At 40.8% G+C, this 26,547-nt stretch overlaps 1 protein-coding gene across 4 annotated transcripts in view; it reads right to left on the bottom strand.

Moving 5' to 3' along the window:
• The window catches only part of tab2 (TGF-beta activated kinase 1 (MAP3K7) binding protein 2), a 46,179-nt gene that overhangs the window by 3,912 nt on the left and 15,720 nt on the right, over positions 1 to 26,547 (bottom strand). For 3 of the 4 annotated variants that reach the window (XM_034580458.1, XM_034580457.1, XM_034580460.1), the window contains exons 2-4: positions 8,365 to 8,554; positions 3,524 to 5,210; positions 308 to 468 (exon numbers count right to left, since the gene is read on the bottom strand). In XM_034580458.1, the coding sequence (XP_034436349.1) occupies positions 308 to 468; positions 3,524 to 5,210; positions 8,365 to 8,466 (1,950 nt within the window). In that variant the 5' untranslated portion in view covers positions 8,467 to 8,554. Of the gene's footprint in view, positions 1 to 307; positions 469 to 3,523; positions 5,211 to 8,364; positions 8,555 to 11,261; positions 11,379 to 26,547 lie in introns of those variants that run through there. The other variant, XM_034580459.1, reaches the window with a different exon arrangement.

Here is a 26,547-nt window from a genome sequence, read left to right as displayed (position 1 = left end):
TAATCAGCACGGATGTGAACAAGAGTGGTGGAGTGACCCAGATTCCATTTATCTCTTGGTAATAACCAGAAAAACATTTATTTGCAGTTATGAAGAAGATGTCTGAAGACTCTTAATCACAGACCTTTACTGCAAAAATCCTTACAAACTTGTTTTGTAAATAGATTAATGTGGCATTGAATGATGTTGGTGAGAGGCCCTCGACATCTTGCCATAAAAAGTATCCCAGTTTTGAAGCAGACAACCAACTTGGTAATATCACACTGCATCTGATTTCTGTCTGTCAGAATCTGTGAACTGAGCTTACAGAAGGAATTTGGGAGGCTGAGTTGGATCTTTCCAGCCGTCTCCTGGTCAGGTCGTTCTCCATCTCGTTCACCTCCTCTTTTAGCTTCTCCAGCTTCTTCTTTTTTATCTCCAACTCGTGCCACAGCCTCTCCATGCGCGCCTTCTGATGGACCAACAACGCTGGAGGAAGAAGCAAGAGCACACAGAGACTGTTACCGTTTTTACAGACAATGCAAATCTGTTTAGTGAAAAATTCTAAATGTTATAAATATATTGGCAATATTGTTTTATTGATAATATAAAATAGAAAATCTAAGCGGGGAACACAAACCTTTCAGGCATTTCTGTGGAAATGATAACCCTAACCCCCAAACACAACCTACAAACACCAGCCAAACCAGTTCTGAGCATAATTGCCTGTGCAAAACAACTCACTGTAAGGAGAGAAGGGGGAACTACACAGATTCCTTCCTGTTGTCTTTCAATATGTTTCATCACCTACTGTGGTAAAATGAGGAGATCATTCTTACCCCAGTGAGCAAACTGCTGCAGGCAAGTTCTGCTGTAGAACATAGTGTTTAATACAGAGCCTGAACCATGCACATGATCTACTCCTGTCTCTACAGCCCCTTTCTCATTCATTCATTCAATGTGCTCAAGTTGAACTGCTGCCTGCTTCCTCAATACACACTATAATGAGAGAGTGCAACAGCTAAATGTCAAAAATGTGACTGTAAATGTTTATACTGAACACAAAAGGCCAAATGTTGCTCGTTTCGGTTGGTTTTAACAAATTTACATCTTTTGAAATGGCACTGAGATTTTGTATGTTGTGTTTGTACGTGGGGAGAACAGGGACAGAGCCTGGACAGGGAAAGAAATGAAACCAAAGCAAGTTATTACATGTTGAGTACAGACATTGTCGTAGAGGATTACGAAAATAAATTGGATGCAGTGTCTGGTGGTGGCATCACAGCAGTGTGAACTTTTTTTACTGTGTGTGTAATCAGGTTGTGTTAAATCAGTGTTAAATCAGTGTTAAATCAGTGGAGCAGCCAGAAATCTTCAAGCAGCTGTGTTAATCACATGTTTACTTCATGTTAAGACCTACAGTTTTACTTTGTGTCATTGTGACAGCCTACATCTCTGACTCTGTGGTTCACACACTTATTTTCTAAATTACCCGTTGTCAGAAACATGTACAAAACTTGCATTCAGGTTGTTTTATCATGACTTTCTCACTTACTTGTTGCTTTCACTGCTGTTGTTGTTTATTGAACTTGAGCTCTATAGAACTGAGCCAAAGTATGGCAGCCTACATCATGCGATTATTTTTCATTTAACAGCTGTTCATTTATAAACCTATGTTGTAAGTTTTTTTAATACATGGTAGCTTGAAAGTGTTAGGAGCAAACCACTAATGAACATAAACAAGGCTTATATCTTTTGGCACCAGATGTGAGGTTCTGTTTGATTGACCCAAATACATTATGAGTGCTTAAATGATAATAATATAATCATATAATTATTATTATTCTGCTGTCAGACAGAAAAAGGTGAATGGGGACAATTAATACATTTATGTTTGATTAACAATTATGTGGTGACAGGAGCATCTCTGGATTTGATTTGTGGCAGGAAGTCAGCTGCAAATATTATAATTGCAAAGTACTTTGTGACAAATAAATCACTGAACAACAGCTCAACAAAAGCCGCATTGCTCCACATTGTATAAAATCAATATGTGGCCATCAATGTTGATACTATGCTGGGCCTCCACAAATAAATTAATGTATGGGAAATATGGCACAGCTACACAAATGTTTTATTACATTTTCTATTCCCAAGCCAAGAAAAGATAAAATAAAGGGAAACTGGGCTGATGAGGGTCGGTAGCAGAGGCAACATCTCGTCTAGTGTGAAGCCCCTCTTAGTTGTTCTCACTGCAGTGCTGGAGCCACAGCCAGTGACTTATACAGTCAAAAGCCCAAAAAAGGCAACAACAGTGAGCTCTGATACATTTGACTCATGCTACAGAATCTGCCAGTCTCAGGGGCTAATGGAGAAAACACAGCATTTAGTGTAGAGGACTCACACTATAGTCATCTCACAAGCCCTTACTCGGCGAGTCACTCTTATCTACCTCATGGAGATGGAAATGCAAATGAGTATTTCCTCACTGACTGAACATTAGCGACAGCAAGTATACACAACTTGGCTCAAGAAATGTATTACAGTCATGTTATGGAAAGTGTCTCCTAAAACCACGAAGAATACTTTTATTGTAAAATTGCTTTCTTGGCAGGATGTAGTGGAAAAACCATTAAGGTCTACAGCTGGTAGCAAAGAACTATATTTACTATTTATAAAAATCTGGCCTTTCGCCTCAACAAGGCACGAATGGCTACAGAGGAAGTGCACACTTCAGGCCACTTGACATTTGCTAAACAACCAATAAACAGTGAAGCAAACTGTTCTAACAGAACATCAGAAGTGTACTTCATAAAAGGATTCACCGTGCAAACTAGTTTGGAATTTTTTTTTTTTTGCTTGCTACAAGCTGTGTTGTTACCTCTTTATCTACGGCATGTATTTGGAGGCCTTTAAGCAAGAGAGCTGAGCTGAGCTTCCTCAAAATGCTAGCAATAACGTTGAGCATTAAAAACATAATCAAAAGCAGTTTTTTTACAGGGTTTGTAATTTAATATTGTATTTAGAATCTTCTATTGAGTATGAACATAAATACTTAAACGTTCCTTAGGCAATCATTAAAGGTTCAGTGTGTAGAATTTAGTGACATCTAGTGGTGAAGTTGCAGCTGAATACCCCTCACCTCACCCTCCCCTTCCAAACATGCAAGAGAACCTGTGGTAGACTTCAGTTGTCATAAATACTCAAAAGGTGTTTAGTTTGACTAGTTTGGACTAGTGTAAAAAACATGGCGTCCTCCCTAGAGCGGACCTGGTCACGATGTTAATATAAAATATATAAATATAAAAGAGCCCATTCCATGATAAAGAAAATGACAATTTGTACAATTTAGATGAAACACACTAGTGAAAAAAATCACTGATATTATTTTATAATTAATTTCTGCCAATAGATTCCTCTCACCTAAATCTTACACACTGGACCTTTAATGCTTAGTCTTGTGCTTTTGTTTTCACTGGGAAATAAGAAGTGACAGGCTACTAGAAAGATTACTAACACAGTGATGATACACAGCATTGCTCACCTTGTGTGTACGCCGCATCATCGGAACTCATGCTGAGTCTGCGAGGCTCACTCGGCCTGTCCCCGTGTGCTGACAGTGGGTCTGAAAGATTGAGGGGGTCTGGCTCCACAAAGTGGTGGTCTGAGGGTAGGCTGAGGAGGTTGTTGGGCTCAAAAGTAGGAGACACTACCCCAGGGGACACAGCTGGTGGCTTATTGGGGGACACTGTGATTTTAAAAGTGTATTTGGTGTTGGGCTGAGTCACCACCACACGAGGGGAAGAAGCTGTGCCTCCTCCTCCCACAGACGCACGAGACTTAGGTGGATGGTGGTGGATGTAAGCGGGGCCCATGCTTACTTGGCCTCCCATGTTCCTGGGCCCTGATGGCCCCTGCAAAGGTGGGTTGGCTGAGATGTAGACTGTGGGAGGATTCCTTCCCCCACCGTAGTCGCTCGAGGCATTGGCAGAAATGTAAAACTTGGGTTGGGAGCGGGAGCCGCCTGAGGCCACGACAGCCTCCTCAGAGGGAGTGGTAGCAGCAGTAGGTGGGCTGGCAGAGATGTAAACAGTCGGCTGGCTGCGGCTCAGACCTGGGCATCCGATTGACAGAGGGGTGGTGGGGACAGTAGCCACCCCCGTCGAGGAGGACGAAGAGGCGGGACAGGAGGAGGAGGTGGAGGATGAACGGGGCCCACTGCTTGTCCGCAGCACAGCTGTTGTGGTTGTGGAGTTGCTCCTCTGAGGAGATTCAAGTTTGATCTCTATCTGATTCTTCCGTGGGCCAGTGGAGATGTTCTGGATGTTGTACTGGCTGATGGTAGAAGAAGTGGGCATGACAGAGGAGGAGGAAGATGAGCATGAGGAGACACCGGAGGAAGAGGCCTGGCTTCCAGTGGGAAGAATGGAGGGGGCCTGGGGATTTGTGGGGGAGCTGATGGGCATGTAGACATGAGAGGTCTGGTGGCCCTGGGTCTGGTGCTGTGAGGTATGTGAAGAGGAGGCGAGCTGAGGGCCGGACCAGGAGCCAGACAGGGAGGAGGGGTGTGAGATCTGGTAGATCTGCTGCTGGGGCTGGGAAGTGGGGCTGTACTGGGCCCTGCTTCCTAACTGCTGGTTCTGCCGAGTTGTACCGGTCTGGCTAACATAGGGCCTGATATAGATAGAGTTACCCTGTGGACTGCTGAGGCCCGACTGTGGCCCGCCATGTATGTGCAAGGAAGTGGGGGTGTTACGGCCTGTCTGGATATTGGGGGCTAGCGTCACTGTAAAGGGGTTGTAGCGTGGCGTCTGTTGGGCACCCATAGTTGTTCCTTTGACACCCAGAGGGTAAAGTCCAAGGTGCTGTGGAGGCTGCGGTTTGCGCGTGGGTTCCATCCCACCAAACACATTGAGGCTGGATGGCACCTGCACTGAGGCTGACTGGGACTCCTGCTGAAAGAAGTCACTATTTGGGGCCTGGCCTGTCTGGAGGGGCCCGTCACTCGGGCTGTGAGCCAGAGTCCGACTGCCGTTCATTCTCAGGCCGTCCCGAACCGGGGCCACATGCACATTCTGAGACTGCAGTCCCAGGTTCAGCTGGGTCATGTGATTACGGAGCCTGGTGAAGCTGGGATCGTCAGAAAAGCTGAGATTTCCTTCTTCACTGTATAGGTAGCCCGGACTGACTTGAGACAAGTATTCACAGCAGGCGTCTAGGTTGTTGTTGTTCTGAAGGAAGAAGAGAGAGAGAGTGGAAATATTATGCAATGTTTATGTTTCACATGGGCCAACGTAAGAGCCTGTTCAGACACAGTCATAAGTGATCCAATCAAAAGTGGACAGCGCCAAGTTCAGGTGTGAACACACCCAGGACACCTTGTTGACACATTTGAGATCCTATCATTCAGGCCCTGTTTAGACTCAATGGCTTTATAATTAAAACTGTGCGTAGAATTCATACTAAAAGTGTATATGCGAACAATGGCCGAAAATGCCATACGCAAAACAAGATTCAGATTTATAAAACTGTGCGCACGCTCACCTAAAGGCCATGATCCCTGCCTTATATCCCACCCTCTACCCGCCCACATTCAACCATAAATGGTCAATGCAAAGCACCTCGTGAGTATTAGATTAACCTGCTGACCAATCATGGAATCATGGATTCAAGTGATTTGAAGAAGTAGCACAATTTACTGAGCCAGACATCGAGGTGTTTGTTAGTGAATTGGATATGAAGGAAGACATTGTGTGGTCGGAACAGCAGTGATATCATTAATAAAAGAAAGTGGTAACGTGTTGCTACTGCGTTAATGTAATTAAAGCGAGTGGGAGTGAATATGACAGAGAGGACAGTGCAAGAAATAAAAAAGTGGTCAGATTAAAAAATATATATTTTTCTCATCATCAGAATATGATGCAGGATTATTAAATTCAGAGATAGCTGTGATATCCCAAATCTCTAAATGTAAAAGAATTGTATTATTTCCCAAAAGTAAAAATTATACAGTGTTATTCGTATCAAACTGTCGGCTAATTAACCCAGAGAGATGAGAACTTGTGTTTGTACTGGGATGGTTTGGTTCCATTGTTAGGTCTATGTAATACTGGACTCAGCACAAAGATCCAAGATCACAGCTCTATAGATTCTATATCAGCTTAAGATTCAGTCATCATTATGGGACAGGAAATTGTCGTGGTCACTGACCACTCTTTTCAAAGCTAATCATTTAATTTGCGTACTTTTCTATCAGTGCCAGTGCATCCATCATGCAGCATTACGCACAAGTGTCACTGCAGTATTTACTGTATGTAAACAGCCATCAGACCGATTGGTATCCTAACCTCCATTCTGGGACATAATTGGGACATTTAAAGGTGAACACACAACTATTTTTTGTAAATGGTCTCCAGTGTGCTCTATGTGCCTGACAGCAGAGTCATGTTCACTGCAGCGACATGCACATTGTATGAAAACTGCAGTCGTACTTGGTGCTAGGCGCAGTGTTATAAGAAGATATTCTTAAAAACTATTATTCCCTCGGTTCTGTAACTTATTTTTTGCTATTTTACAATAATTAGCTTTAAGTTATCTTTTAAAATTGAAGCTTATGCCGCACAAGTAACGCTGTTGGTTTTAATGTTGATTAGGGTTGTGGTGACGCGTCGATGTAATCAATTACATAAATTCATCGACTCGCAGAACGTGCGTTGACGCCTCGTAAGGAAGGTGGCTGCACAGTCAAGGCATGGATTCACCTGAAGAGCAACCTGCACACTTTTTTTCGCACTTACGGTAGTCTTATTTTAACCTGTGCAGCTTTTTCCGTCTTTACGGTAGTAAATCCTGGCAGCAGATTGTAAAGTTCACTTTTCTCACTGAACAAGAGACAGTGGGAACAAAGAGGAAAGTTAAAGCTGCTTAGTTGATAATGTTTGTAGAGATTGTTTATATGTGAAATGTAGTAACATTTTTTTAATTAAGCACTTTATTTTAAGATGCCTTTCAAAAGCACTTTTTAAAAAAAATGCAAACCTTATTTTACTTGAAATGAGAAAATAATATTTATTTTATAATTAGAGTACAGTTCAATTCAGTGTGAAAATTAATAATAAACATTGTTGAAATACTATTGAATTATACTTACTTTATTTTATTTGACAGTTTTTTAATTCATACAGACATTAATACAAAACTAGACTACTTCAAGATTATTATTTTTGATAGACTAAACTTGAATTTAAACAGTGTTTTGATATTCCTCCAGAAAGTTACTTGAATTTTACTTTGGTTTTCATTTATTTTGTTGTTGGATAGCTTAATGTAGATTGATCTTTTCCTTTTACTTGACTGGAACAAGCTCACACTAAATTATTTTGGAGAGGTATGGGACGGTAAAAGCAGTTCAGACTGGGCTGTTTTTTGTTGTGGAAAAATGCCTTGTAGTGCATACTTTGTTTTCTGTCAGATTTGTTTGCTTTTAAGAGAAGATTATTGAATAAATATAAATGACACAAGTTTTTTTAAGATAACTAAAATGTTGGATATTTTAAGGGGTCTACATCTTAACGATTGACAGGTCAGTGTGTTTGAGAGACAGCGGCTGGGGACACATTTTCTGTCTGAACCTGTCCGAGCCCTAGAGAAAACTAACAGAGCCCAGCCCTAACCTGACAGGCATTTGGCTAGTTCGGTGGCGCTAGCTCTGCTGCTAATCACCTTTGATCGGCAGAGATTTGTTCTAGTACCCCTAAAAGTGCTGACCATTGCCCCCTGTGAGTCACAGGGGAACCAAGACGACAAAGAGCAATGTTTGCATTGCAAAGACATTGACCCCTTAAGTTTGGTTTTTGGTGGCCGGCCTTCAGGTGCTGTTGAATAACCTAAACACTACACAGGGTACAACCAAGCTAAAGTCCCAGGCATACACAGTTTACCCATTTACTAAAGGCTAGCAGGCTGTTCTTCTAACATATTTTAAATTAATCACATCTGTATCATAGACATGCATAAAAACACATTAATAACGGACTAATCTGTATAGTCAGACTGGATAAAAACAACATACTATGGTCTTCCCAAACAGAAGTGACATACATAATTAATTGCATATAGTGGGGGGAGGAGACACATTTGTATGCCAGGTGTGAACTGACAAACTTGGAAATTTCTACCTGTGACCAGATATTTCGGACAGATGTTGATACCAGGTCTAACAGGGAGTAAGAGAAATTATCACAAGAAGTGAAGAACGACTGGCCTTGCTGTTATGCCCTTACAGGATTACTAAAATCTTTATTTCTTTGTGAATGCTTTGTAAATTCTGTATTTTGTGAATACAACCAAATTTCTGCTGGGTTCGGAGGGTTTCAACCTGCTTACCTGCAGAACACACTGGGAGACAACACCCTCTGGGACTTCAGGGAACTTCTGGCGCAGGTCATGCAAAACCTGAATGTCAATCTGGTGGCTTCCCTGGGCCATTCGTATGTTACCGCGTCAGGACTTCTGTTCAGTTCAGCGCACTGGGGCGTCAATCGTGGCAGCAAGTTGCCTTCATCTTGAACATTTTCTGAATGGAAACAAACAAAGACAGGAAAGCACCTGATGATAATTCTCATACATATAAGTACATATGATTTAATTAAAAAGTTCACAGACGCCAACCATTCTCTAGTCCATACTCAGAAGGGAAGCCTCACATATTCATATCAGTCAATGGAAAAGTAAGAGAGAGGAGCACAAAGACTTGACAAGCTCCAGAAATGTCCACAGTGGGGTCCAGACTTCTTCGCTTAGATGCTATTTACAACAACAGAATGATCTCTAGAGCTGCAGGGCAATGCACTGTTTTTGCCACTTACTGTCTTATACACATGGATCTGTAATCATCCATTAAGCCTTAGTTGACCACAATAAAAGGCTTTCCCAATTGCATACTTCCTGCACATACAGTGCAACTAATTAATTCAGGTTTAAACAGGACAATGATGAAGCTGTGTTAACTTGTGTGCAGCATTTTCATTTGTGCTCTTGTGCTCCAAGTTGCCAATGTAGATCTTTCTGCTCCTTAACAAAACACCATTTACAGACAAACCACCTGGTAAAGTGTCTCTACACCAATAATAGCTGAAAATACGCAAAAATATAATTCACAAATATTGTTTACCAGCTATCTGTTGGAAAATGGTCACATTCAAACTAACCTTGAGGCTATGATAATATATAGAGGTGTGCATCTTTACGAGCCTCACGATTCGATTACGATTCAGCAGTCAATGATTAGATTCACAACGATGCATCTTGATGCATTTCAATGTATCACATCCACAATATTCTATATTACTGCACAAGGCTGCTTTTTCATCAATTAATACGACCAGTCAGACAAACATGAACTCCGTTTATATTTAGAAAGTGCTTTAAAAAGTATTATAGACTGTTACTGTTATTACAATTGTGCCATAATTTACAAAATAAGGTTTTCAATTCAAAAATCAGACCACAGTAAGTCTATGACAGTGGTCAGTGCTCTCCACACTGACTTGACATCCATTCAGTTTGCACTTCTGTGCTGCACCTAAGGTTTAAAAGGACAAACTCTGAATATAGCCTTTATTGTATACAGGTGGCACCGCCTGGCCCCCCCTTAGCAGCACCACTGCACTGAGGCGCATTACTCCGCTGGTCAAAAACAGATTGTGTTCCTCTGATGTTTTCTAATCACTCACACTAAGAACTGATCTTTATAATAACCTGCTGAATTCATGTTTACGTTCTTGGATAAACGGGGCGTCATTTCTTCTGTTAAAACACTGCGTTACGTCGAAATCTACTGGAAGAACTTCTGTCTGCAGGAGTGTGTGTGTCCCCGCTCGTCTCTGTCCCTCCTCACACATGAACTGTTAATCACGTGTATTTAGTTATTAATCAATGGTGTCGGATCATGACTCCGTATCGTTCCGTCACTTTAACCCTGATGTCCTGACTGTAGAGAATCAAACAAACACAAAGTAAACATCAGTCCTGTACATGTCCTTATAACTTGTAATCTGTGATGGTGTTTATGTAAAGTGAGCACAGGCCAGAGGGGGATTGAGGAGGAAGCAGAATCCGACAGAGACTCTGACACAGGACGACCGGACCTTGAATGAGCGTTTTTCTGATCTATAATCGATGCAGAGTCGTTCACGTCTGCATCGCGATGCATCGTAAAAATCAAGAAATTTCCACACCTCTAATAATATATGCTCCCATAAACTCTTGAATCAACTTTAACTTTCTTCTCTTTCAAGCTCTTCAAAAATCTTAGTTCTGTGTTTCACTGGTAGTTATTATTAAATCATCTTGTGCCAATATATCAGTCAAACCAAACAAGAATCAACAGACTTAATGCTGCTAATAAGTCTATGCCCTTATGCTTGGGCTGCTGTGGCTGAGGGGTGGAGCGGTCGTCCTCCAACCTGAAGGTCGGCGGTTCGATCCCCAGTCTTCCCCATCTGCATGCCGAGGTGTCCTTGGGCAAGATTCTGAACCCCGAATTGCCCCTCATAGAACAACAAAGTGCTGCTAATAGATGCACTGTATGAATGTGTGTGTGAATGGGTGAATGTAAAACTGTACTGTAAAGAGCTTTGAGTGGTCATCAAGACTAGAAAAGCTCTACCAGCTCAAACCATTTACTATTTATGCGAGAGGAAAGTGCTTTTGCTGTATCATTGGTGTGACGACTGCACACTGTTTAGTGAAGAATAACTATTACAATAATATCAAAATAAGAATAATAATCAAACAATAATTACATTGCTGAAGGTAAGTCAAATAATCATTAAGGTGAATTATCAGAAAATCACTTGGTTATTTCTCGAGATTTGCTAAATGTTTTAATACACTTACTGAAATGTTGTTGAGAGCAGGTTAAGTATCTATCGAACTGCAAAGCTCCAAAACCTTCCTTTTCAGGATGTACTATTACCCGGCGCTTCAAGATGCAAAATCTAGTCTCTGCTTCAGGGGGAAGAAGGTTTATTGATTTAGTCTGCCTTCACTGCAACTGACGGGATGGAATACACATCAGAAACACAAAAAGACAAACATTTGAATCCATGCCTTTCTACAACAGTTTCAGAAAACTTATTATAACCTTCATGAAAGAGGGATGTATTGCAGCACTGCAGCATTAGACTTATTTTTAGCTGCTGTAGCTAACTAACATGTGAGTGTACATTTTTAACGTTGGCTATTGAGAAAAATGTGTTGCTGGTAGGGTGTTCACCAACAGTTGTGCTTGGTTGTTTCCTATCCTTCTGTGCATAAAGTACTCATTCCTGGGTGCTGGCCAAGACAAACGCACTCTTTTACTCCTTGCCCAAGTGGAACTGCACAGGAGCAGCCTGTGGCTTTGCTCAAGAAACTTAGTGTAATTTACTTCCTGGAACCAAATTTATAGCAGTGTGTCCAGGACATGGTTTTTGGGGACTAGAAAGACAGACAAGAGTGACATGGATCAGAACAGACATGAGAACTTGCCATGTCTTGTGTTACCCCACACTTTTCTTCTGACCGCAGTCTTATGAAACAGCTTCCTGTGGGAGTTTCAGGTATTCAAAAGACCGGAACATAACCTTGTTCCTCTCTATACAGATCAATATAGTGTGGTGCAGTGTTGGCAAACTTCAGAGAAAGTGAATTAAAACAATCCGGAACTAAACTTAGAGACACTTGAATACACTTGTTTAATGATGAAGAACAGCCAAGAGTGTTTCAAATCATATTTCATATCCTATTTCTGCCAAGAGAAATGTTTTTATCCAAGCAGCTATGTGTCTGTCTTATCTAGGCGTTAAATACATGTAATGTCACAACTGAAAAGTCATAAATCAGCTTTGCAAAACATCTGTGAGTAGCTGATAACAGGAGGTGCCATTTGGCTGCTGTCAATAGTAGGGTGCCAGCTGTAAGAAGGAGCCTTAACACAGAGACACCTGAAGCTCTATTCACAAACACTGAGAATACTCTCAAAAAACTCTCAAGTTGCTTGGTTGATTTGTATCATTGCTAAGTTTGGCACATTTTTTAAAAGGTGTTGATCATATTCATGGGATGGAAAGTGAAATTGATTGGCAAAAGGAATTTGCCTCTAGACATCGTGTAGTTAATATGTTAAATGGCCTGTGTTTATATAGCGCTTTTCTAGCCTTGATGACCACTCGAATCGCTTTACTGTACAGTTTTTGCCATTTACCAATTCACACACACATTCATACAGTGCATCTATGTGCAGCCCATTTCTCTATAGCCGTTTTCAGACATATCCTACAACGCAGCAGGAGATTCCCTTCACTGATGTGTTCACAACAGTAGCAAATCCTCTGCATTATTCAGGTGAGAAGTGGTGCAGCTGAGTAAAGCAGGCAGAGGCAGAAAGTCATGTATTAATTCCGTTGTGGAGATCATGTGATTTTCTTGACAACACACAGACAGTGCCTGCTCTTATCACCACAAACTCTGGACATCTTTGTCGGTGTCTTCTACATGTATGACACCACTTTTTCACCAGGAGATATTTGTTTTCATTTTGTTTGTATTTTCAGTTTTGCGTCTGTCGCCTGTTAGAAGCGTCAAGATTCGGTTTATGTTCCTGAATAAACGGGGCGTCGTTTCTTCTGCAACAAAGAAGAAACAAAGCGCTGCGTCATAATCTGCGGAAGGAACTTCTGTCTGCAGGAGTGTGTGTGTGTGTGTGTGTGTGTGTGTGTGTGTGTGTGTGTGTGTGTGTGTGTGTGTGTCCGCTCGTCTCTGTCCCTCTTCACACACGAACTGATAATCACATGGGTTAGCCACCATCTAGTCCTATATTCTAAAATAGTTATTAATCGATGATGTCAGATCATGACTCCGGATCGTTCCGGTCATATTAAATCTGATGTCCTGACTGTGCGCGTCATGTCTCGTGGTGTGTAGCAGGTTTAAACATGTGTCTCATAAACTCTGGACTGACTCAAACAAACACAAAGTAAACTTCAGTCCTGTACGTGTCCTAATAAAACCTATGAGACAAACTGTGATTTGTGAATATGGGCTATACAAATAAAATTTGATTGATTGATTGATGATAATAACTTGTGATCAGTGATGGTGTTTATTGTTAAAGTGTAAAGTGAGCGCAGGTCAGAGGAGTGAGGAGGAAGCACACTCTGACAGAGACTCTGACAGAGACTCTGACAAAGGACTACCGGAACTTTAATGAGCGTCTGTCCTGATCCTGAATCAGCGGGGTTATAATTATTCAACGGTGGAAAACGGCTGAAACAATGAACGTAGCTGAAAACATGATTATGTTCAGTCACTGCATCGTGCAGTCATCCTTCTGATGTGGGCGTAACTCTATTCCAGCCAAATGATTGGTTTGGCACTATTCTCATTGGCTGTTCATTCTGTCCGTCAAAACATGTCTTAAATTTCTATCGCGGAAAGGTTATATCGCGATAATTATCGATATTGATTTATCGCCCAGCCCTAACCGACACTAATCAGAAGTTATCAGGACACACACACACAGGCTGCAGACGGGAGGAAACTACTTCCCACAGATTATCACACCACGCAGTTTTTTTAATGCCCCGCTTATCCAGGAACATAAATATGAATTCAGCTCTAAGTGTGAGTGATTGTGTGAGTGATTAGAAAGAACATTGGAGCAGAAGCTCTTGTTGACCAGCGGAGTAATGTGCCTCAATGCTGCCAAGGGGGGCCAGGCGGGGCCACCCTAATAAAATAAAGGCTAAAGATGCAGCACACAAGTCTGAATGAATGTTAAATCAATGTGGAGAGCACTGACCACTGTTACAGACCGACTGTTTTGGTCAGATTTTTTAATTGAAAACCTTCTTTGTAAATTACAGCACATTACTGTAATAACAGTCTTAAATACTTTTTTAAAGCACAAATCATAAGGCTAGTGAAGATGCACACTTCTTGTAGTGATATATCATGTGTGGAAATAAAATTCTTTGATGCATCGATAATCGTTTCATCATCAAATCACAGCCTTCTGAATCGGAATCGAATCGTGAGGGGCCCAGAGATTCCCACCCCTAGAGGCAGACACAGTTTATTGTATTGTGGGGGTGCAGCGCACGACGGCTGGGCCACAGATCTGCTGTGTGTGGTTGTTGTTCACACAGGCAGCATGTCTGCACTCTGCAGCAGAGGTGCAATGTGAGGTTTCTGGTATGACTACTGTATTTCCTTGAATAAAAGTACAGCTATATACATGGACCTAAATGCCAGGACACTGGTTGTGCATCTTCAGGTCCTGCAATAACAATCAAAACCTTGTTAAAACAAATGGATTCAGTCAAAAGAAAGACTGAAGTGCTTTTACTTCGAAACAGGTACAGGAAGTGTTGAAAATGTGTTTGTGACATATTTGACAGATAGACATTGCAACTGAAGATCATTTTCACTTTTTGATGGGAACCATACACAGAGAAAATAGTCTGAGACGTGCTGCTACATGAAAAGCAAGACGTTCCGTGACGCACAGGCACCGCTCACACAGGCCCGGGCGAAAGACTACGACTACGACTATTTCACCCCTTGGCCCTACCCCTTACTCTTCGTTTTGCACGTTCACGTATAGGGGTAGGGTGTCCCAATATCTGTTGGGATGGATGGGTAGGTCCAAGGGGTAGGGCTTTATAGCCCTGGAAACTGAGATTTTCCGCCCCTTACTTCAAACCTAATATTACCCAGAATGCCCTGCGAATCATCGGCAAGCTGGGAGAGAGACCCACAAATGTAAGATTTCAACCACTACCCCTTGTGACTCCGTTTCAAGGGGCAAGATAACCCTCAAAACTAGGAGTAGGGGTAGGGCCAAGGGGTGAAATGGGATTGGGCCTACAACTCTAACTCCTAGTTTCAACTCTGGACCATCATGTTGATGACTATCTAATAAACTTAAGCCACTCCTAGTTCAATTACATAAAATTTCATTTGTATAGCGCCAAAATATAAAATACAGCATCTCAGGGCACTTTACATACTAAGAACGAGACCTTAAAATCAGAACAGGTTTTTGCCCAAAAACTCCTCCAATCGTCTACGAAGGACACCATCTCGACAGCCTGGGGTGAAAGGATGACATGTGACTGTAAATGTTATGGCCGGTCGTTGTTGTGTACTTGGCGGCTGACCCTTTTACAGGTCGACAGTGTGGTCAGATTGTATCTCGGCTTCAAAAACAAAAAGGTCCGCACCTCTTCACTGTACATAATTACAGCCCTGCAGCAGGCCTATGTGTGGGGGAGGTTTTGAAGGAGGCAGATTAGTCGTTGCTGTCCCTGGAGGCGATTGTGGAACCGGGCCTGAGGCAGCGCTGTGCTGCCAGCAAAGATAGAGACAAAGCTTCTATTGCTGAGGCTGTTATTCACCATGCCAAAGCATTGACCCACAACCCCACACTCATTTCTGGAGGTAGCGGGCATGCCATGCTACATCAATGGGCTCATTCACTCTGCCAGGGTAAATGCCCCTAAAAATGTCTAAATCAATTTAAGTCCAACTAAAATGTGGATAAATAATCAACAGGAGCCTTTGGCAGATATATCAGCACAGCACCTGATGCCGTGGCTGGTGTTAGAGCCCACACAAAACCAGTTAATGAAAACAAAGAGGCTACACATTACTGGAAGAGAAAACACACAATAAAATGTCATGCCATCATGCAATCTTCAGACTGGAATGTCTGATCATGATTGTTAGGCATCTTCCAACAATGTGTCTTCTGCAGAAATGCTAGTTAAATTAGGAAAAAATGTAATACAATGGAAAGAGTAAGGATCCCATCTGAGCTTCGATCAGAAGCATCCACTGTAGTTTTAAGGGGCAGCTCAGTGGAATATCTTAACTGCAGCGTCTTGGTCCAGCAGAATTTGAACAAATAAAAGGACTAATTGGCAGTGGACGCTGTTTAAGGCTGCTGGCAGGCAGCCCACTCTTCCAAGAAGCTAGACATAGTTGTGTACGTGTAGTGCACTCACTGACACATGAAACGCAAGCAGCTACTGCTCAAAGGATCGCTATCCAATTACAGCACGAGTCACGATCTTTCATTATTTTCACAACAGGAAACAAAGCTAATACAACCACTTAAAGGTTAGGGTTAGGAGATAGGGCTGGTCAACCACTAATTGGAAGGTCAATGGTTTAAGTTTTTCCGTATACTGAAGTGTCCTTGGGTTTGATATAGAGGTGCTTATAGAAGTGTTGTATGAATGGGTATATGAATGGGTAAAGCCACACGTTGTTTAGACTGGATAGGTCATTTTCGACATTTGTCACTTCAAAATATCAAACGGTACATAATGCCTAAAAATGGAAGGAATGTACTTGTAAAAAACACAAGAAATTGATTTAATGGTAATAGATTAATAGAGTACCTTTTGTACATAATGTTGGAATACTGCCAATTTTGTTGAGCTGTAATGCAGATTTAGCTGTGCAAATTGCAGCATGGTGCACCTCAGGTTGCAGCCCTGATGGAAACAAGGTAACAGCAGCTGCTAAACTTTCTCTAAAGCTATTCTGTCTTCATTTTTCTGTCTGCGACTTATACTCTTTGTTCATAAAGAATGCAAATCTTCTACTTTTTTTTTTACATTTCATTCTGGTTCAATAACTCTGAAGAATCACAGGCCTTACCCTTACCTCCCACAGAGCATAGAAACACAGGCATGGAAACTTTACTAAGAAGGCTCATCTTAACAAAAGAGCTTCTTAAGTCATCACAAAAGCCGTGACTCACTGAATCAAAGTGATTTCCCACCATGTTAATGTCACATAAACTTTTACTTAAACTACAATTGTATCATTAATGGAAACTTGAAACAGTTGTGCATCTTCAACTAGATGATCTTAAAACATCCCGACACTTCATGATGAAAGGGCGGGCAAACATGAGAGGATTACCAGTTTATTTACATTTATGCTCTGAACGAAAGATTCATCACATTACTGACAGTTTCAGACAATATTTTACTCAATTTAAATTCATCATGCGTCTGACAACATTAATAGACAACACTTATTACTGCTAGTATGATAAGCCTGCACATAAGCCAAATGCAGTATGAGGCACATCTTTTGTTGCAACCAATGCTTGCAGAACACAAACAAACCACACTTTGTGTGCAGAACCCAAATTGTACTTAACTGTGCCTGGGCCTCAAAGTACACACTGAGCTGGGACTAACTCTGCAAGACAGCCTGCTCTGCTTTTAGTTTCCCTCTTTTGAAAACAGGGGTATGAGTGTTTGTATGCAAGCATGTGTATGTGCATGGTGGTGGGAGTGTGTGTGTGTATGCGTGTGTGTGTGTAGGAAATAAAAAATTCTTCAATACCACAGCCTGCAGCTGGTGGTTGATTGGAAGCAGGCAAAGGCACCAACTCCCCTGGTCGACCAAGCACTCCGAGGGCACTGTGGGAATGGGAGGTCTTACAAACATGTAGGAGTGCCTCTATACTGGGCTCTCTGTGAAGTCAATAAAACTGCAAGTCCAACTTTTGACAACATTTGTTTCCCTTTTGATAACAAACGAATAACAGCTAAAAAGCAACCCATTTGGTTGTGTCTGTTTTGACCCTATAAGGAAAGAAGAGGAGAAGAAGGGTATTTAGAAGAGGTAAGTATGTGAAGCTGTGCTTGCTGCAGCTTGCTTCTCTGAGTGTGACTGTGTGCTTGGGTTCAGACACTAGCTGGCTCTGAAATCCCTCCCACTTTTTAGTCCTTCCCGTCCCTCCTCCTCCTCCCACCACCTCAACTCAAAATTTCTGTGGGCAACAAACTGCTGAGCTCATCCAGCAGCTTCTTAAAGAGCAACTGTGTGTCTTCCATTATAAAGCCTGACAGCTGCTTCCACCTGCAGTCACTACAACCACGAGGGACATAAGAAACAGCAAAACACAGGCATGAGATAATTAACAATACAGGAAATAAGAAAATAATAATTTACAATTTTCTGCTAAAAAATAATGGCTGACGAAATTCTTTATGTTGTAGAAAAATGTGGAATTTCACCTGCTGTCATTAGTATTTTGTAAATAGACATTTTCAGATTTAGATGTATTTGACACTCTGTTGGACAAATAAAATTAGATTGATATATCGAATATATCACTCAATCAATCAACCAATCTAATTTTATTTGTATAGCCCATATTCACAAATCACAATTTGTCTCATAGGGCTTCAACAAGGTGTGACATCCTCTGCCCTTAACCCTCAACAAGGGTAAGGAAAAACTACAAAAAACTCTTGTGGACTCAAACACTTCACCCACCCCTCCATCACCATAGGGGTTGTTAGATAATGAGTGAATTTTCATATCTGGTTGAACTATCCCTTTAACCACTTAGCTTTTTTGTTGGTTTCTTCTAAGAAACTTTGAATCCAAAAAGGGTGTGAGCTACAAAGCAAAACTTATTGAGTGAAAAGAAACAAGCATGTAGCAATGGCAGGATCAGCAGGCCACGGTGCAGTGTTTATCCCTACCTTGTGGAAACATTCATTGCCAGTTGACAAGCCCCAACACAGACTCTCATTGAGAAGGTACAGTACAATCCATAAGCTGAACTTTCCAAACCAACTTTCAGGACAGATAGGTTACATGATTGAGGCTGTTTTTCCAGCCATAAAACATTAAGCAAAAGAGCAGTGTCCAAGTCATGTGACCATGTACATTACTTTCACACCTTATTGGGATAGTGCGCTTGGAAGGAGCCATAAGCTTTACAAAGTGTTGGCATTCAATGCCAGCAGTGGAGTATTCTTCCAAATACTGCCACAGGCCAAGAGGAAGGTGGATGTTTTACCCAACCAATCCAAGTCGAGACAATGGGAGAAAAAAAACTACAATGCAAACCTCTAAAATTGTTATATAAAACAGTTGGATGCATGACTGAGCAATTTGTATCACAGGATAGCACACATTCAGTAAAGTATAGCAGCAGGGCTCTGGCCTGACCAAACACTGAATAGTTGTTGGCTTTCTGCTCCAGATACTGTTATTGATATTATTCCCATCACTGCACGTCTTAGTGGATCATCTTGTATTTGGACAGCCACTACAATATCTTTCATTTCTGTCCAGGAAACTCTTCACATGTTCTGCCCAAAACAACATGCTGCAACAACAAGGTGTGTCGCATCACATGCTGAAAAAATCTGAATGCTGGATGCAAATTACACAAATTTTGTTGGTGGGATTCAGGAAGGGTTAATAAGACAGACAAAGGGATTTTCCTTTATCTACTGAGGCGGATGAGAGATACAGTTCAGCTACGAGTCACAAAAAGCCCCTACTCTTCCTATTGCTTTAACCCGACACAGTTATTTCACTGACAACTGCAAAAAAAACACTCAAAACACTGACAAATATGTCACTAATGAAGATAAATTGTATCTCAAAATTTGATTGAATCTGATCATTTGGGAAGTGAATAGATTATTGACAAATTTTATATGCAATTTTCTAAAGACCTGACCCAAGTCTCAAAGCAAGAAGAACTGAGCCAAAGTCTGTAAAAGTTATGTTTTGGCAGGTATGTTTTTTGACTTTGTTTAAGGTTTTGGCGGGTATCTGTCCATCACTGGAATGATTAACCCTGCGCTCACTTGTTTGTCCAAAGCTTCCATTTACTGGCTGTCAAGTAGTAATTTTGCTCCTGAGTCACAAGCCCAGAGGATGTTAGGTGAATACAAAAGCTCTTGAATACAAACAGGGCCTTAACTTACTACAAACCTTTCAGTTATTCCGTTTTGGTCAATTAAGTATTGTAATTCATAAACTTAGAGTATATAGTAAGACTGTGCAAAAATATCGATATATATATATATATATATATATATATATTGGAAAAGAAAAATCCATGATAGTGTAAACATTTTTTTTTTTAACATTCAGGATGCACCAATGAAACAGAAGTTGCTGTGTTGCAGCAGGAGAAACAAACTTTGCATATATTCCCATTCAAGACTAGCTTAGCACATGCACTGCTCACACCAGCTCTTAGTAGTAGTAGGCTAAAAGTAAGCTGGCACGGTCCGGTAAATTTAGCTTTCTAATCTCCTTGCTGGAGGGAACTGCAACCAAAAACATTGGCTTAACAAGCAGATGTTGAGTATCTTTTTGTTACTCCTACAAGCAGCATACGTTCTCCCATTAGCATTTGTAAACATACCGGAAGCTCAGGTCAAGCGTCCAAAAGGAGAGGCCTGGGAGTCTGGTACATTCTTGGTGTTGAAGTATTTCTTTTGGGCAAAAGGGAATACCGCAATCCTTTTCTTCAGTCATGTTGCACCAATTTTAACCTTTCTACTTCATTAATACTAAAGTTTAATTAAGGCCAGTAAGCTATTCATTTAAGTGGCACAATAAGCACTTTATCTTGTATGATGTTTATTGCATTTCAGTTCAGTGTGTTCACTGTTCGGTGTAAATATTTTTCCTAATATATTGGAATGTAAGATTTATCAATATTACATGATGTACATATAAGACTACCAAGTTGGTACAGAAAAAATGTCAGCTTATTTTTAATTTAGGTAAAATATTGATACATATCACAATGTGTGTCACATAAAATCACAATATATCATGATATATCGTATCGTGTCCCATGCATGTATCGTGATACGTATCATATCAAGAAGTCCTTGCCAGTACACAGCCCTAGTATATAGCAAGATTATTATTTTTAGCTCAATTGCATTTATAATTGAAGGAGACAAATGTGATACTTCTAAGTTCTAACCCCCATTTCAAGTGTTTCAGCATGTGAAGGCAGGATGTTTGGCATCTTAAAAAGGTTGTGAAACAGCTTAAGTGGTTGGTGAACAAAGAAGTGTTGCAGGCAGTGAGTCCCCTGGACAAATAGAGATACTCACTGATTTGCAGAGAAGCTCTGCTGTTCCTGATCTCAGCAACACTGCACTGTGGAAGAGCACTGAAGTCCAGTAATGTTGTTCTTAGAACAACATTACTGCTCTCTTTTGTCATCCCACACAGACGGAAGGATACCCAAGTTATATAAAAACTGATCTGATACCAGTCTGGATTGGGAGGACACAGACTGTGGGGTTTTTTGATAGATTCTCTATATTCCTGCTTTCAGACATGCACTGTACTCTGCAGATCCTGGTTTGTACCTTAACAGCCTTCCACCAGTCCCCGAGATAACAAAGCAGCATACAAAATGCCATAAATACCATACATAACTTCCATTTCAATCCCATTCCACAGCCCCACCTTCAAAAGGGAAGTCTCCCTCACACACACCCCTCTTTTACAGCGCTGCAACATTGCAAACACACAAACAGAGAGAGCCAAAGAAAAACGCCTAATGTTCCCTAAAACTTGAAGATTTGTATTTACCTGTAGTTATCCGTAAAATACTCACCAGCATTTCATTTTCTTTCTCACCAATACCCTGGTGCCCTACAATGGCACTGTCCAATGGTCAAACCATACAACAGCTTCTTCAAGCTTTTTCTGTACTTGAGTGGTCATCAAGACTAGAAATAAGCTATATAAACCATTTACAGACCATTTACCATTCTATTAAACTGGTATTGGATTGTTTCTTGGTAATCATATCAAAGCAGATTAAAGAAAACAAAGGTTATGAGACATTATTATTAACTGATTAATTTGTCAATTATTTCTTACATCAAAAGAGAAATTATTAAAGTGATAGTTCACCGAAAAATGTAAATTCCCTCATTATCTACTCACCATTATTCCGATGTAGGGGTGGGTGAAGTGTTTGAGTTCACAAAGCACTTGGAAAAATGTATCACCAGTACTTCAATTGGATTGGATTTGGCTGCAACACTGTTTACCACTGAGACTCTAAAAGTGTTTTGTGGACTCAAACAACCACCCACCCCTCCATCGGCACAGTGGTGAGTAGATAATGAGTGAATTTTCATTTTTCTGTGAACTATCCCTTTAAGTATAGCTTAATTTTGTCATTTAAGGGTAGTTTTCAACTGTGAAATACTACTTTGAAATCACATACAAGTCAAAACTATAGCTAAAGGTGTAATCATAACTTTTTTGTATTTTCACTTAGACAGAAATCAGAAATATTCGTTAAGGATGCAACAATTGGTCGATAAACTGAATAATTAAATGGCAGAAAATGTATTCACAACTATTGTAATTATCAAGTTGAGTAATTTTTCAGGCAGAAATTATGGTTCCAGAATAATGAATGTTAGAACTGGATCTTACACCGTATACGATATTGTAACGGGAATTCTTCATCACATCTGCCATAGTTTGGAAGGTACAATCTTCACTTATGTTTTCCTCTCCATTTACAATTTTCTGTTGTTCAGTGCCTTGCTCAAAGACACCTCCACTTCAGCAAATGAGGAATAGGAAAGCACATCTCAGACGATTCCGCCACCAGACTCAGCTGGCCTAGGATTCTAACTGGTGACCTTGAGGCTGACTGTAGCTAGAGCCTGGGTGGTAGCACTGTCTCTCAACACTCATTGCAAAGCAATTGAACACAATGAGCCTGCTTACACTCTGCCGCTTAGTGATGACATGCCAAGTATGCACCAACCAACTCTTTACCCTTTATTGCCTTACGAAATGCACTTACTGTATGTCATCATGCTCTTTGAAGCATGCATTAGCCACACTTCTGTCTTTGGTCAGCTCATTCCATCAGTTTGCTCCACTGCTTGTGGCATTATCTGGTCTACACAAGAAAACGAGGCCTCTCTGAAGGCTTTTTAACCACACTGTAAGCTGTGCCAGGTTTTGGTTGAAGCTAAAATAAGGCAGTGACAAACATATACAGTAAAGTATAAAGGTAGAGAGATTTTATTTTACATTATTCTGTTTAGTTAGTGTAAAGGCTGGCTATGATGAGCACATTCCTTACTTTTAAAGTTTAGAGCACATAGTGTGTATTAGTGGTTGAACAGCAGAGAATAATGCATCCCTGCTTCAGTGTATTGCTGGACCTCTGTGTGCTTGGCTGAGGAGGAAACCCTCAGCCGGAAATGCTTCCAGCAGCTGTTAGGAGTATCATTCCCCACCTTAAAGCCAACCAAAAGACAAATAGCAGCCAAGTCACGTGACTGCTCTGCTGCTGGGATACCTTTCAGTCTTATTCCTGCCCTGTCAAAACATTCAAGTCATACTTGTTGCCCTCAGTGAGCAGACCCTTCTCACCTACATCAGGGTAACTGACTTGTAATACAACATTGTCCAGTATCATCACAGCTGTCCAACCAAGTTACCCATTGGTGATCAATTTATCTTTTGGCATTTATTAAATGGATCAGAAATTATTTGTCTCTAGAATTGCTGTGCAGTATTTTACAGTTCCAGTACAAATTCCAATTCCAGCTGTTACATCATCAGTAGTCGTTGCGAAAACCCAACACGTCATCAATAGTCGTCGATCTACACAGACTCGACAAAAAGTTTTGCAGGGGATGTCATTGTAATAACATTGTTGAGATCTGGCTTTTACTTAAGTCACAAACCTATATCATCAAATAACATCTATGCTAATGCAGGTGAATCAATGACATTTGAAATTGAAAATCTTGGATGCTCGGCGTTATTTCATGTATCATGTATGTGTGTAAAAGCACACTGCTTCAGGCTACTAGCAGTGGTCTGTAGGCAGCCCTGCCAGGATGCTTTGTTATTAGAGGAGCAGTTTAGTTCAGTAACATCATTGCTATACGCTGGTTAAATCGTCTGCAATGTGTATCTTCAAAGAGGGGGGGATGTGACATGAAATTTTGTGAAAATACGGGATTATCACACAAAAAAAAATCGCTAGCATGCTAACGCTAACATGATAGCGATTTATTTTACGGTTGTTGTGAAAAAAATAACCATAATACATCAAAACGATATTAAACAAAGATATTACAATTACTGTGATTTTAAAATCCTTATTAAAGGATCTTGCTGGTGTTTCGCAAGGTATTCTGGGAAATTTCCGTAGCCCTCGGTTTGAAGTGTGGGTCTGAAAAATCTCAGTTTCGAGGGCTTTACAGCCCTTGGTCCTACCCCTCTGTCCCAACAAGTATTGGGACAGCTTTCCCCTACACGTGAACGCGTAAAACAGGGGGGAAGGGCTAAGGGCTATGGAGAAGTTGTGAAATAGGATTGGGCCCAAATGTGGCAGCTCCCCACAGTCCAATTTGTCATGCCACAGTTTCATTATGATTTTAAAATCTTTCACACTTCTTATAATACAAACACACTACAACAATACAAACATACTCATAATGCAAATAAATATAATAAGATAATACATCTCTAACTTAACTTTAAACCCTTGCTTCTATGAAGAGCTGTGTGCAGCCCAACTCATTCTCTCTCTCTCAAACACACCAACCCATTGACCCGTCTGTCATAGTCAGACTAGCCATCTGCAGCACTGGGACAAATCCCAATGCGTCAGTGGGTCAGAGGAAGTCAAAACACCTATTAAGTTTTCACTGTCCTCAGTGGGCAAGAAAAAACACAGCGTAGCACCTGCCCTCTCTGTGAGTGTGTTCAGTGAGCAACCACTTGTCAACTACCTCTGTTGACAAGTGCTTTTTTTTTTTAAAATCTGATCAATTTTGGAGAAAATGTTATGTTAAAAGGTCTGTAGATAGTGTGCTGCTGTGAGACATTTTCAAATCCCACCAGAGATTTCGTAGCTCAGCTCCTAAATGGATCTAAATGGATCTTTCACTATGACATCAGAGCTCACTTAAGAGCCTGCAGGTCACCTGTCTGTGCCTCTGTGAGAGCAGAGAGTGCACCCTTAAATAGAAAATATTTCTCCAACTATTTCAAAGATACGTGTTATGATTGATTGATTGATTGATTGATCACAGCACAGCTTTTGTCTACACTTCAGTAAAGTTCAAGAGCTGGTGCCTCATTTATAAAACAGCGAAAATGGCATATGCAAAAAAAGATCAGGTTTATAAAATCGTGCGCATGCACACCTAAAGGCAATGTTCCCTTTATAAAATCACACTCCACCTGGATATGTGCATACGTGGATCTGCCTCAAAGTCCGCCCTCTACACACCCACATTCAACCATAAATGGTCAATGCAAAGCACCTCATGAATACTAAATTGACCTGCTGACCAATCGGTTTCTATGGTGAATCATGGATTCAAGCGATGAGAAGAAGAAGCGCAACTTTCTGACATCGAGGAGCTTGTTAGTGAGATGGAGGTGAAGAACGGCAGATTGTTGGGTGGCCACAGCAGTGAAGTCATTAATAAAAGAAAATGCACTGAGTGGTAACGTGTTGCAGCTGCTGTTAATGTAGTTATTGAGAGTGAATATGAAAGAGAGGACAGTGTCTGGAAAAAAAAAAGGATTGTTTCTCATCTTCAGAACGTGAGGGTTCTTATTGTATCGCCTGTACATATTTTAATCATCCAAAACTGCAGGATTATTAAATTCTGAGACAGCTGCGATATCCCCAATCTATCAAATTTAACAGAATTATATTAATACCAAAAGGGGCTTTAAGGAGAATAGTGAAAAGTATACATTGTTAATCATATCCTAATATGAACCCACAGTGGTGAGTATTTATGTTTGTACTGGGATGGTTCAGTTTCATCGGGTCGATCTGTGCAATACTCGACTCAGTTCAGCACAAAGATCCATGATCACAGCTCTATAGATTCACCTCTTCACGTCAGCCTCGCTACTTTCCTGTCTCCAAAAATGTTTGTACGCATGGGTTAAAGTTTGCGTACAAGTGAGCACATTCTCCATTCATCAGGTCTGACAAATGCGTACGCAACGGTTATGAATGAGGGCCCAGATGCCTCAATTCACTGAGGTAAACATTTGCCCCACCCAAATTAGCAAACACTTAAACCATTGAAATTCAAATATAATATCCAGTGATATTTTGTCTCCTAAAGGCGTTTTCAATTCGGCGACATTTGAAACGTTAAACTATAAATACCATTTACCACTACTCATACCTCCTCTAGTGCTTCTTCTGGTCTGCTGCAGGTTAACAAGGCATAATAATGCATACTAAAGCAGTTTGAAGTTGAGGCTTGCCATAGTAGGATAGGATAGGATATCTTACAAAGAACACAGAGGGGACTTAAAAATCATTTTAGAAAGGACAATTCAACAACACCTAGACAATATAGACTTTCCCCTACTGTATATAACCAAATTCAAAGTCATGGTTTATTGAAAAGTATAGCTTTTACTTTTGGGAAATAAACTAGTTGTCTGTCTCACCTCGCACAGATACCGAAGTCTTTATCCCTAATGTCAGGGCTGACATGGCTATACTGAACCAATTAGTAACATGGGGAAACAGGAAGTCCGGCTCAAACAAAAGTGAAAAAAATCCAACTACTCTCAACCTCTTTTAAGATGCTTTCAGATATGCACAGAACTCCAGATTATCTCTTGGCATTATCCAGGGGGGCTGTATGTGAGAAGGCAAATGTCCAAGTGAAAGGCTTGAGACATTCT

Source organism: Hippoglossus hippoglossus, chromosome 24, assembly GCF_009819705.1.
Source record: "Hippoglossus hippoglossus isolate fHipHip1 chromosome 24, fHipHip1.pri, whole genome shotgun sequence".
NCBI classification, from domain to species: Eukaryota; Metazoa; Chordata; class Actinopteri; order Pleuronectiformes; family Pleuronectidae; genus Hippoglossus; species Hippoglossus hippoglossus.
Note: the sequence above shows the minus strand (reverse complement) of the source record. Positions and strands in the feature narration are given on the sequence as shown.